This window comes from Syngnathus floridae, chromosome 5 (assembly GCF_059516105.1).
Source record: "Syngnathus floridae isolate MCC-2025c chromosome 5, RoL_Sflo_1.0, whole genome shotgun sequence".
Lineage (NCBI taxonomy): Eukaryota > Metazoa > Chordata > Actinopteri > Syngnathiformes > Syngnathidae > Syngnathus > Syngnathus floridae.
In genome coordinates, this window is record NC_142417.1 from 7,300,820 (window position 1) to 7,313,436 (window position 12,617).

At 40.4% G+C, this 12,617-nt stretch overlaps 1 protein-coding gene across 11 annotated transcripts in view; it reads right to left on the reverse strand.

The window, feature by feature from the left end:
• Positions 1-12,617, reverse strand: part of grid2 (glutamate receptor, ionotropic, delta 2) — a 260,165-nt gene that overhangs the window by 60,088 nt on the left and 187,460 nt on the right. For all 11 annotated transcript variants that reach the window (XR_015858677.1, XR_015858676.1, XR_015858675.1 and 8 more), the window contains one exon: positions 4,624-4,725. Coding sequence is in view for 8 of the 11 variants with exons in the window: in XM_088376626.1 (XP_088232752.1) it covers positions 4,624-4,725 (102 nt within the window). In the remaining 3 variants the exon portion in view is untranslated. The remainder of the gene's footprint in view (positions 1-4,623; positions 4,726-12,617) is intronic.

A 12,617-nucleotide genomic window follows, 5' to 3' on the forward strand; every position in this document is an offset into this window, starting at 1 on the left:
AGAGTGTACGGTATTTTCAAAGGTGCTTGTGACAGACGCAGCCCCCACTGCTCATCAATATGTGTGTGGCATCTAAAGGGCAGCTGCCTGTTGACGTTAAAGACATCCAGCAAACATTTGACATTCAAGGAAATTAAAAAAAAGCAGCGCTCAGGGCATGAAAACATGCAACCTCTTTTAAGCATCAAAGCAGAATAAAAAAGAAAACGAAAAAAAACCCACTTCATTTTATGGGGGAATTTTCACTTAAAACTCTACAGCCTGCTCATGCAAACCTCCCTATTGATGAGTGAAATGTTTTGGACCAATACATCTGCTAGATTTATGGAAGCACATTTGAGCACCCCCCCCCCCCCCCCCCCCCACACACACACACACACACAGACGATGCGATTAACTTGGTGGTTTCTAATCCTTGCTAGCTGTGGCCGTTCAATAAGCTATTAGGCAGTGAGTGGACACGCATGCCAAGACCCTTTTGCACTGAACACATCCATCAGTCCAGGCAGGAAATCCCACTAAAACACACACACACAGACACACAAAGAGACACACACATGCACACACGTGCACTACTATGGTAATGACAGGTTTCCTTTGATTTCATCCACATGCATTTTCTGTAAAGCAGCAAAATCAAACAAAAGCATACTTTCAAATTCTGAGTTGTACCCTATAGCGGCCTTATTAAAACAAGTAAAATGCCCCAAAAAGTAACCATAAAGTGATAGCGAAAGTTAAAAGGTTACAAAAAAATTGGTTAAAATAAAGTTACAGGAATGAAACAAAACTACAAGAGAAAACTTGGAAATATAGTCATAAAGTGAAAAATTATGTTAAATTATGCGATACGAAAATAAGGTTATGTTCAGTTCTTTCTAAAGGAGTCAAAAAAATACTACAAAGCTATAATTCCTCATGAGATGTTAGTTTTTGTGTTGCATTTATAGTTTTGTTTATGGCCTGATCTGTGTTGTTTTATCTGACTTTCAGTGATATTTACAAGGAACAATATACTGATTCCTTTTTTATTCACTGTGGATTTTCTACTTTTTTTTTGTACTTTGTCTTTTATAGTGTAGAAACAACTCCAGATTTCTAATTGGCTCAAATGGATCGCTATCGTGCTACCTACTGCTTTTGCATAATTTGACAGACTGTTTAGAACAGTGACTGGCCTTTCTTTTGGCAGCCATTTAATCATCTTTTTTTTTAAATATCATCTTCATTCGGGTTGTGGCTGGTCTGGATCTTAATCCAGTTGAGTTTGAGCTGGATTGATTGCCGACCAATCGCGAGCAATCACACAGATAACCATTCACACTTAAATCTCCACCTAAGGGCAATTTGAATCTTTAAATTGAAAATTCATGTGAATTTAAAATTCATGTTTTTGGAACGTGGGAGGAAGTCGGAGTAAATGGGGGAGGGCATGAAACTTTACACACGGAGGCTGGAGCCAAGTTTCAAACTCAGAGCCTCATAACTGTGATGCAAGCGTGCTAACCACGAGCCCGCTGTACCCTGGAACCACTTTTTTAAAATACCCACCGACATGTTCAGCTTACATGTACAGCTTGACTTGTGCAACTTGTAACAAACCGAGCAAACCACGAGAGCACTTGATGACTCCCCCCAAGTGTAAATGTCAGAGCAGACTTTTAGTTGAGCTCATTATCCTGTGAAAAGTGCGTTTGAGGTGAGAAGTTTGCGGCTGAATACAGTTTGTTGCAACAAGAAGAAAAAAAAAGGCACCTCAATCTCTTCAAACAAAATGTCAAGTGGAAAAAAAGGCCAGCTACTGGGTTTAATCAATAATGTCAGATTTTAAGACTTGCTAAAAGTTTTCAGCGGCCAAGGCTCATTTAATCATCTTTAAAAAAGTTGGGTTTGGTTGGCCTGACTTTCAGCTGCCGGCCTCAATCGATACTAAGTCGATGCTTTCCACGCTAAACATCTCTAAGCCTAAAAATTTCACTGCGAGTCGGTTCCTTTTTTTGAGGCTTCAATGCCCAGTCTGTTATTCGGCGCTCTCATCCTTTTCCCCCCTGCCACTCACCAGCTGCAAGATACCAGTTGGTGCTTTTCCACGCTGCCACATCGCCGTCTTTCCCTAAACATATGCCAGAGATACCGCGTTTCCTCTCCGCCCGTCTAGCCAAGCATCACATCCATCAAGGCGACAATTCTCCTTATTTGTCGAGCGTGAAAAATGTTATCGTACCCGTCTGCATGCGGCAAGCGGGCAGGGAAGCAACCCCCCGTCCCCACCCAACACTTCTCCTCCACTTCCTGTCTTCTTTTAGCACACATTAATTCTTGCGGCATTCGCATCTCTTACGTTTTGAACATGAGAAATCGCAAAAGGCCATATGCCGGAGTCCGTTTCAAAATGGCAACTGGGCAGACAACAAGGAACACCACACAGTAAACCTCAGCTATAGTCAGAGCATCGAAATAGCTCAAACGCGAGTAATCAATTAAACTACAACGTGAGCCCCCTACTAATAGCCGCAGTTTGTGACTGAGAGAAAATGTAGTTGAAGCCCCTCGAAAAGGATTTGTAATTCTTCTTGAATACTAACATGCTAGCCAAAATAAAAGAATTGTGACCTAACACCACATGTGGGTAAACAAATATCCGCACTAGTAGGTGACACAACGGTTATCAAATAGGTTATCAAATGTTTATTAAAGGAGAAGTCAATCCTGTGTGACGTTTGCATGTTCTCCTTCTACTTGTGTGGTTCATTGAAGATTCTAAATGGTCCATATATGGAACAAACCAAGCTTGGATAGGTTCTTCAGATCACACAGATGACCTTATGGGGACAATTTAACAAAAAATGGAGGGCTGGACTACGCTTAAAAATAGTTATTAACCACGGTCCATAAAAAGATCGATTACAGAGCGACTCATACTTTTGGGTAACGTTTTCTCAGAATGGTGTGGTGTCATCATTTGACACCGGGATGTTCTCTATTGGCGGCTTTGAAAAGTATAAAAGATATCAAGTTCTCAAGGAAAGGCAGACAACATGGAAATATAATCCCTTTGGCCAAGGCTGTCACTTCGGTGCAGCCGTAAAAGCCAAAAAATAGCGAGCGAGGTGAGTCACCGAGGGAATTCATGGGCTGTCTGTACCGTTCAGGCTCTTGTCAAGAAGAAACATTTTAATGTGGACCGATGCACTTAAAAGCCTCTGATACTATTGCGGCAGAAAAATATCAATTTTAGACTCATTTGTGAGAAGGCGGCTTCCACTAATGAGCACCATAAACACATAATTGCAGCTATGACAACGTCCCCCGAGTATCCACCATTTAATAATCAATATGGTGCTCTGCTAATCAATGGGATTGATAGTTATTTGCTCTAATATGTACGATCTCATAGCACAATTAAATGGTCGATAGCAAATTCAACGCACATGGAATGACTACATCCGTTCATGGGGTACCCTTGAGAGCGATGGTCTGTACAGACATGCATAGTGAACGACATGGGAGTACCGGATGGCTCAAGGCAACATGAAACAATCTGTTCCATAGGTCCCTTTAGAGGCATTTTCATCCTGCGCAGTCATTCGTGCAGTCAAATGAAAAAAAGCATGAAAGTGAAATGGGGGGAGCACGAATGTTCTGAACTCCATGTTTCCCTGCCGGTGTTGTACAGATACTCAGGATGGTGTTCTCTGACAAACATGGCAGGTGCGGTTACTCCCTCCCTGAATCCCTCCCTGAATCCCTCCCTGAATCCCTCCCTGAATCCCTCCCTCCCTCCCTCCCTCCCTCCCACCCTCCCTCCCTCCCTCCCTCCCTCCCTCCCTCCCTCCCTCCCTCCCTCCCTCCCTCCCTCCATCCATCCATCCATCCATCCATCCATCCATCCATCCATCCATCCATCCATCCATCCATCCATCCATCCATCCATCCATCCATCCATCCATCCATCCATCCATCCATCCATCCACCTGCACTTACTCTAAAAAAACATTAAGCCCCCTTGTAATCACAGACACTTGGATGGTGAACAACCACATGCTGCATCACCACGTCTGAAGACAAAGACGCAATTATCTGATCGAATGCAGCAGTATGTTCTGGTAAATTTCCATTCAACTTAATGACAAGTTAATTGAGTCTTCTGCCCATCCTTAGTCCAGCACATAAAGACCGTGACAACACTAATGAGAGCATTGGAGGTCTTTCCATCCTTTAAAAGGATCATGAGAGTCTAACTGGGGGAAAGAAAAGAAAAAAGGAAAGCAGAAGAAAGGGTTTGCCACAAAGATGTTGAGCATCATCGCTTTCTTCCTGCCGTCTCTCACTTCAAAGATGGCATATGAAGAATTTACAGCAGTGAAGCAAGTTAAAAGCAATCGCGGGATGTTCTCAAATGGCGGCGGTGGTTGCTCCAGGGGAGACAGGCTAAGAATTGGAGTGACTACCATCAGCTTGACACCCTTATTTGTGTTTTTCCCTTCACAGAACCTCTTACAGAAGACATATTATTCGATTTTCCATAGTTCCAAGCAGTTCCCAGGTGTTGAAATGAAATACCTCATGTTTATTTCAAAATATCTCAAGCCCTATTCAGAGCAGCCCTTTCGTGGCCCTTACCAAGACAGTGACGACTCTCAGCACCACTCCCCGCATATTGTTCTCCAATTTCCTGTCGGTCAACGTGCCATTCAGACCATGAAGAGGATCCCACGTGGCCAGCTGTGGTGAACAAAACAAGATGAGTTGAGCATTTACTTGACTTGAATTCAATGTATTTCAATGAGAAATTGCCAACATCGAGCAGGAGAGGGAAATGAAACCCAAAACAATAAAACACATATCCACCCCTTTAATATTTTATCTTCCTTTGTCCTACTTTCTTTTATGGTCTACTTTTGCACATACGAGCGCATCAAATTGTTTTCCTTTTAAACACAAAGCTAACAGATCTATCTCGGGTTGAGTGTGTACCTGTGATTTTGATTTATTGACTTAAAAATGGTTTATTTGCGTACCTACCGCCTACACTTTCAATAAAATATCGCTTTTGGCATCAAAGATCAAACTAGCTCGGTTTCCCTGTCGAGAGGAAACTCAGTAGGAAATTATCTGAAGCTGTGAAATTCCTCACAAAAAGTGAAATAAAATAAATCAATAGGGATATGCAAAGTCCGACTCTGCTTTACAGGGGGGGGCAAAAAGAAATGTGGTGTGAGTGAAGTTGCAGAGAAAACCACAAGGTGGCTGTGAATTTTGAGGGCCTACCCATGGGTTGTTTATTGCACTATCAATTCATTTCCTCGATATTTCATTGCGACATTTCATTTAGTATGAGGGCAGCATTAACTGTAACATGGACATGCATGTGTGATTTGCTCGGCTTATCTGCGCAACAGCTTGTGATAAGGCCTCGTTGCATTTGTGGTGGGAATAGAAAAGCATTTGGGAGTGTATTAACGACTTTGTGTCTAGACTGACAATGCTAATACAGTATCAGCTCACGTTCACTTCTCCATGCCTTTCGTCAAGGCTCCTTTATACACTAGTGTTAATTTAGAAGCAATGCTAGCTCAGCTATCAACGGATTCAAATAAAATATTGAGAAATTGAAGTTGATTTTTTTCTGTACAAATTAGATATACTGTAATGACAAACAGGGTATCACTATTATAATTATATACCCTATACCGACGTATCAGTGATTTACTGGCACTTTGGACCAGGCTAAGACGGGCCCACAAATGAAAGAAACAAAAAAAATAACAGTACTTCAGATATATTTATACGCAGAGGCTGGAAAAAAATATTTTGTAAAGTGACCGGATTCTCTGTTACATCCATCTTTGACGTATGTCAAATTGCCATTGTATATCCATAAACTAGCAAAATGAGTAAAATAAACAGATGTACTTGGAAAGTTTCTTTGCAGTGGAAAAGAGGTCCAGTGAGGATTTAACACAAGAGCCTCTGCCAGAGAAGAAACAGAAAGGCCACTTGAAATATAGATTTACGGTGAGATGTGATTACCACGCACGACGCCGAGCGGCTAGCCAATGACGATACCATAACACGTGGTGTCCATTTGGACTAAAGTCACCGAAGATGGCGTTTTGTATGAAAAAGCAGCAACTTAGAAGATTTCATTTCATGGCATTTTAACTCTGTGATGTCATATTTCCTGCTGTAATTACACTATTTGGATAAAATCCAACTAGCAGAAACTAAATGAAGCACATTAACAGACACTTTTAACTTTAATAACTAAAAGGAAATTTAATGCCTGTAGTTTGTAAAGTCATCAAGATACATTTGCTATTAAAAACTGACTTGATTGTACTTTTTTTCTTTTGTCATTAGAAGCACGGCATCCAAATGCGATGGCAATAAACCGGGAGACAATTCAAGTTATGGCGCTTTAATGTTCCATGTGCTTCTCGGGGGAAATCACCACAGCGTCCCTGCAAAAGGAAACTATTTTGATAGGGAGGAGCGTTGATTTATGCGCATCACTCATGGCGCCACTTGCCCCAAATGACAAGTGAGATGTTATGGATCTCACATTATTAGCTCTGCATCATGACTTCATTTCATGCAAGTTTTCATTATTTGTTTACAATATTATGTCCCTGTGTTGTTTATATTATTATGTGAACTTTCCGACATACTGTGCAAGGATGGCTTTATGCAATTGTTGCATTTTCCTTTATTCTGTTAGTCAAGTTACCCTCAAATGTAACCTACTGTTTTACGAGTTCACAATTTTAGTAAATAAGTCATTTATTTTATTACAATACGAGTATCTCTGAAATGTAATGCAGCACATTACTTTGGAGTTATTTTTAAACTATTTTTACTCCAACAACTGTGGAAGTGTGACATTAAATCACTGGAGGGGCAATTTTTTTTTCATAAGGGGACATGGGGAGGGGGGGCAAGGATATCTCAGGGGGTCTGCAAAACAAAACAAACAAAAAAATTATAAACCCACCAAATATCTCAGAAAACAGATTCATCATTATACTGCACATATATCTGTTCACTAAGGAGGACACGGGTGTGGAAAAATAAAACCCCCCAGAAACATCAGATAAATCTCAAAAGTCAATTATCTGGCGCTGATTGTCTGTGCCCCATTGACGCCCCTCAACTCCACTCGTGGTACACGGATGATCTTTAATAAGAGTAAAAATAAAACTATATATGTACATACGTATATATACACACACTCATATATAGTATATTATTGTATTATATATTACACATATATATATACATATTTTTTTTTTTATGTTGGGGCTTTGCTTTTCCCTCTATGCTGCATGGGTTCATTCATATTCTAGCTCTTCCTGACTTTTATGTGCGACACTGCCACTGCTGTGTGTTGTCTCGCTTGCTTCGCCTTCCTTCTCTCATGCCTGCTCACCATTGCACAAAGCAACAGCAGCAGCAGACAAGCTGCTGAGCCATTTCACTGCTCCAGCATCATCCTCCCCTCTCCCACCACTCCTTCATTTTGGTCTCCCTCGCTGATGAGCAACATGTGTCAGCGCAGTCTCCAAACAGCTTGCTCGGTGAGCCTATCTTCTGTCTTCTAGCGCTTATCTCACAGCTCTCTTTTTTGTTGTTGTTGTTGTTAAAACCACCTATAGCTGTCCCTTTTCACTTCGAGTCTATCCGTCCATCTTCTCCTGCACAGAGCAAGTGCTGCTTGCATCAACAGTGCAACAGTTACAAATCCTCTGTACCATCACCTTATCTTGTGTGTGTCCAAAGTAGTTCCCTACCAACTGGGTCAATTTGATACCCAACTTTTATTAAAAACAAAGCACACATTTTACATTCTATTAACCTTCTATTATGAAAAAAATGTTGCTTCACAACAAAGATATCTCAGTGGCAACTTGCCATGACTGAACAGAATGAAAAAAGTTATAGTTATTCTCAAAGGAGCTAAATTGAGAGTCTTGCTGTGTTATTACTTGTCATGCGGTGACACTGAAGCATACCCAGTGGAAGCGTCAAAGTCGAAAGCGCCGAAAATAATTTGCTTCATCATACTTTTCAGCAAAAAAATTATGATTTTTGTCATGCATGCACACCGTCATGCAGGACCTCAGCATAATTTATGAGACTTAAACTCAAGTGCCATTCAGGGCAATTAGAAGCATGAAACATTTTACGACCCTAGTGAAGAGTAGTTCTGTATAGAAATTGGATGGCTGCTATCTATTCTGGCAAAAGCTCGCACTATTCTCCTCCTTCCCTTCTTGCACTCTCCCTTTGTATGTGAATGTTTAAACATAAGTGCGTATGAATGATGTCGGAAAATGTACAAAAATAGAACCCATTCCACCTTTGATGTTCCATTACATTAAATGTACTTATTTTGTGCTTCCTCTCTGCCTTAAATATGTAAATAAAAGCAGCAATTTACACGGAAGGTTCAGATGATTTGCTTTGACACTGTAACACAAAAGTGAGGTAAAATTAGCCCAAAGGTACATCGGTAATGACTCTCAAGATGGATACAAATGTATATTTGGGAGCACAAACAAGGAAGATCAAAACAAACATGGGTCCACAATTAGAGAAGTCGCGTACTGGTGGTAAATATTTTGTGCTGGACATCAAATATTAGGCTGTACAATTTGTGCTGCCTAATCATTTGTACACTTTCATTTGCTCCCCTTTTCTATCACACACACACGCACACACACACACACACACACACACACACACACACACACACACACACACACACACACACACACACACACACACACACACACGCACACGCACACGCACACACACACACACACACACGACATGGTTGTGGTGAACGCGGCAACAACAACAAGCTCCGTTCTGATTTCCCAGATGAGCTGCAAGCAGTTTTATTGCTTGCTCTGGAGATTTTGGATAATATACCCACGTTTGTGTGTGTATGTGTGTGTATTTATTTATTCCACCAATAATAACATCTAATAATATTTGTAGCTCAAATAGTATTAAGTGTCAATTACTTCAAATTAAATCACGCATTAATATAATATTTCGGGGCGGTTATTTCAAACGGGCCCTCTCTTACATGTTAAAATAAATATTTATACCTCCGACTGGCTATGCAGGCTCTCTTGATTATTTAAACGTATTTACGGATACTTTACAATCACATCCAAGCAGTCACAAGCATGAGATGAGAGCGTAAAGTCCACTGGGACACTTAAGTGATGTTAAGATGCACAGCAGGAATCATTTAAAGGCATTAAACTGCACCAGGCTTATGAAAAATACATGCGCTATACATGTGGTGAAAGGAATAAAACATGAGAGGGTATGTGGGGACAATGAATGTAACAATGTAGCTAACGGTTCTACTTTTGAACCTTTACACATGGGACTTGCTTGGCATGTTTCTGTTCAGAACTGTCAAGTTCTAAAGGAGGGCATGAAATCATAGTTTGATCCTTTAATATGAACACCCGCACTATAATCGACACTAAAGTGTTTCTTAATATATGTGATGTAAAACGTAATTCAATGCTTTCTATTTGACCCATTAATTCAAGTCAATGTGGGAAATTTTAAAAATGAAAAAGATATACCATTGATTGACTACATTTCCGCGTCAACAGGTTTTTAATTTCAAAATCATTTTTTCGTGTGACAGATCCCAAAAATTCTGCATAGCTACTGTGTAGCATACCCAGAATGAAAAGATTTTTTTTTTCATTTGAAGGCAAATATCTACATCTAAATATGATTTACTGGAGCTGAAATTAGAATGATCAACTCTGGGCGAGTCAAAAAATAAACACTGCCCCCTATCACACGCACGCTTTTATCGTCTGAATCCAGTCGTGCTGCTAAGCAAGTAGAACAAACCACATGGCAGGTGGATTACAATGACAGCAGTATTGAAATTTTTTAATCCGTACGTCTGTCAAAGTGTCAACCAGTCAGTCAGTCAGTGAGCTGCTCCCTCACTTCATGTCCCCAAGTTGGTAAAAGCTTGGAAGGATTGAAACATAAGAGCAAAGGAGCAGGGATATTATATTGGATTCAATTGTCAGTATGGTACAGCTATGGAAATGATGTGGGTGGGAGTGGGTCAAGTATTTAGTAAACAGGTATATCCAAACAAGACCACTACAATACATTCTGAGCACGTGTTGCTCTCATCTTTGTTCTTTCCAGCTTCCATTTCGAAAGCACTCGTGCAAGAAAGAAATTTATACAGAGGAAAATATATTTCTCAGTGTGCCATTCTGGGAGGCACTTGCATGCCCTGATCAATTAGAAAATGAAATTTAACCGAGATAATCCGAGGCCCTAATGCAATAAAAAGTACTGCGTCTTCAAATTTGAATAAAACTGACGCAACTCTTGCTTTGTTCTAAGGTTCAGGGAGAAGATGTACTTCTCACATAAACCTAGTTGTAAAGACCATTTTCCAAAGGATGAGTTAATGGGCAACTCTGAAGAAATTTTGTCACAAGTGGTCTGAGTCAATCTACACTTGCACGTAAACATACTGAAGGTGAACAATGGCATGGATTCATTCCAGAACCGACGACTCCAAGCTCACAGGCCTTCCAATTATTCTTAAGAGTGTTATAATCTGCCAGCTGTAGTCATTTAATATTCTCCTTTAACAGTGTCATCAAAATATCATTTGTACGCAGGCACAGATGGGATGTGATACCTTGTCTGAGTGTCGCGAGGACCTGAACAAAACGGTTTCCCTAATGGGTGTCCTTCAAGTTCGGAGGGGTCGCGTAAAAAGTAGAGTGGATTTTCAGTTTAAGGACATCCGCAGAAGTGCAGTGAACAACACGCCCAGGGAGAAGAGATGATAGTTAATCCTCTGCAGAGTTTGCCGCTGTGCGTGTCCACATCAGCCTGCTTGCGAGTGTACATCGTGTGTGTTTGTGCGAGTGTGTAGTGGGTATGTAAATGGACGCGTAGGCGTCGTCGGAGGGGCGGCTAGGTGGGTGGGTAGACGGTACACTTGTGTATTTTGTGATCCACAGAGGCATGCAATCCCGGGCAGACTCTGGCTGCTGTAATCCGAGGTTTACACGCTGTAATGCTGCTGAAAAGCCTGCAGGCCTTGCTGGCAGGGAGGAAGAGTGAGGAAGAGGAGGAGGAGGAGGAACATTATAGAGGAGACATGACAGAGAAGATATGGCTTGGCAATAATAGGAAAATTGGATTGAAACATGAACGGAATCCAATAGAAGATAATGAAAAAAAATCTGCTTCACAGAGGTAATAATGCATAGTTTTGATTGACACCAAGAGAGGTATTCATTTCGCAATATGTTTATTATTACGTACGGTGATGTACAACTGCACTGCATCATACTGAGCCGTGTGCTTAACTGTTTCTCGTCTCATTTAGAATGATTGGGCAACAAAAATGCAACTAGTCTTGTAAAACTTGGAGTCTAAATTTTCCGGGAAACATTAGCCTCTTAAATTGCACCAATAAACACAATGTTTTGTGAATCCCTGCATGTATTTAGTTGGTTGTTCATAAATTCACCAATGCATGTTTTTCTCCTTCTAAGGAAACTTTTCTCATCTGTTCACAAAAAAAAAAAAAAAAAAAAAAAAAAAAACTTTCCATGCAGCTTTTCAGTTTTTGTACTCTTTTGGAATACCTTAACTTAAGGTCTATGTATGTCATGGAGGAGCTAAGTTTAGCCTGTTGTTAATGAAGGTTATGCAGTTTTACAAGTGCATGTTTTTATTTCAATGTATTAAATAGGTCAGCTTTGTTATCCCTTGACAGAATACACACTTACTGTCTTTTTTTAAAAATCAAATCACTTGTCAGACATATATTTTAGGGGTATTGTTATAAGATGAGTTTGAATGCTTGAATTAAATTGTTTTAGGATCAGAGTTTGCAGATTTTTTTTTTTACAGTTTATCTACACTTATTATTGGCACTTACAGTAAAATTAGGGCACTTTAAGGGGGGCTATCAAATCTTGGGAGATTTCATCCACAAATGTGTGTAGCTTTTTCTTTGGATTGGCTGTTCTGTATTTATTTTGCCACCAAAAAAGTGAAAGAAAAACAAAAGTGAGTCAATGATTGGGCTTCATGCTGTCGATTTATATAATCCATTTCTAAAAATAATCTCATGGATGCTTAACATAAAAAACTAAAGAGCATGTGTGTCTGTGTGTGAATTTAGATTCAAAATAGATTCCCACCAGTGGTTAAGATTGGTGAGTTTTGGTTTGTGAGCGTGTTGAGCCCCTATAATGTCCATTCAAAAATCTCAATAAACACAGCAATTGATGAAGGGACCTTCACACTGCTTGGAGCTCAGGCCCTGATAAGATAACTCATGAGGCAATGAAGGTCACATAAGCGTAGTTATGAGATGACAGCAAATGGGAAAATGAGGAGAGGAAATAGGGGGGGGGGGGGGGGGCATGGGTTGCATATCAAACCAATGCAAATCCGTTCCCTCCACTATAATCACTTTAATATGTGTAGCCGCACACATGCACGGTGCAAATCCTTAATGTGTATGCATATCCAGCCAATGAGAAATTAGAATGTGAGTCCTGATGTGATGTTCTAGAAGCTTG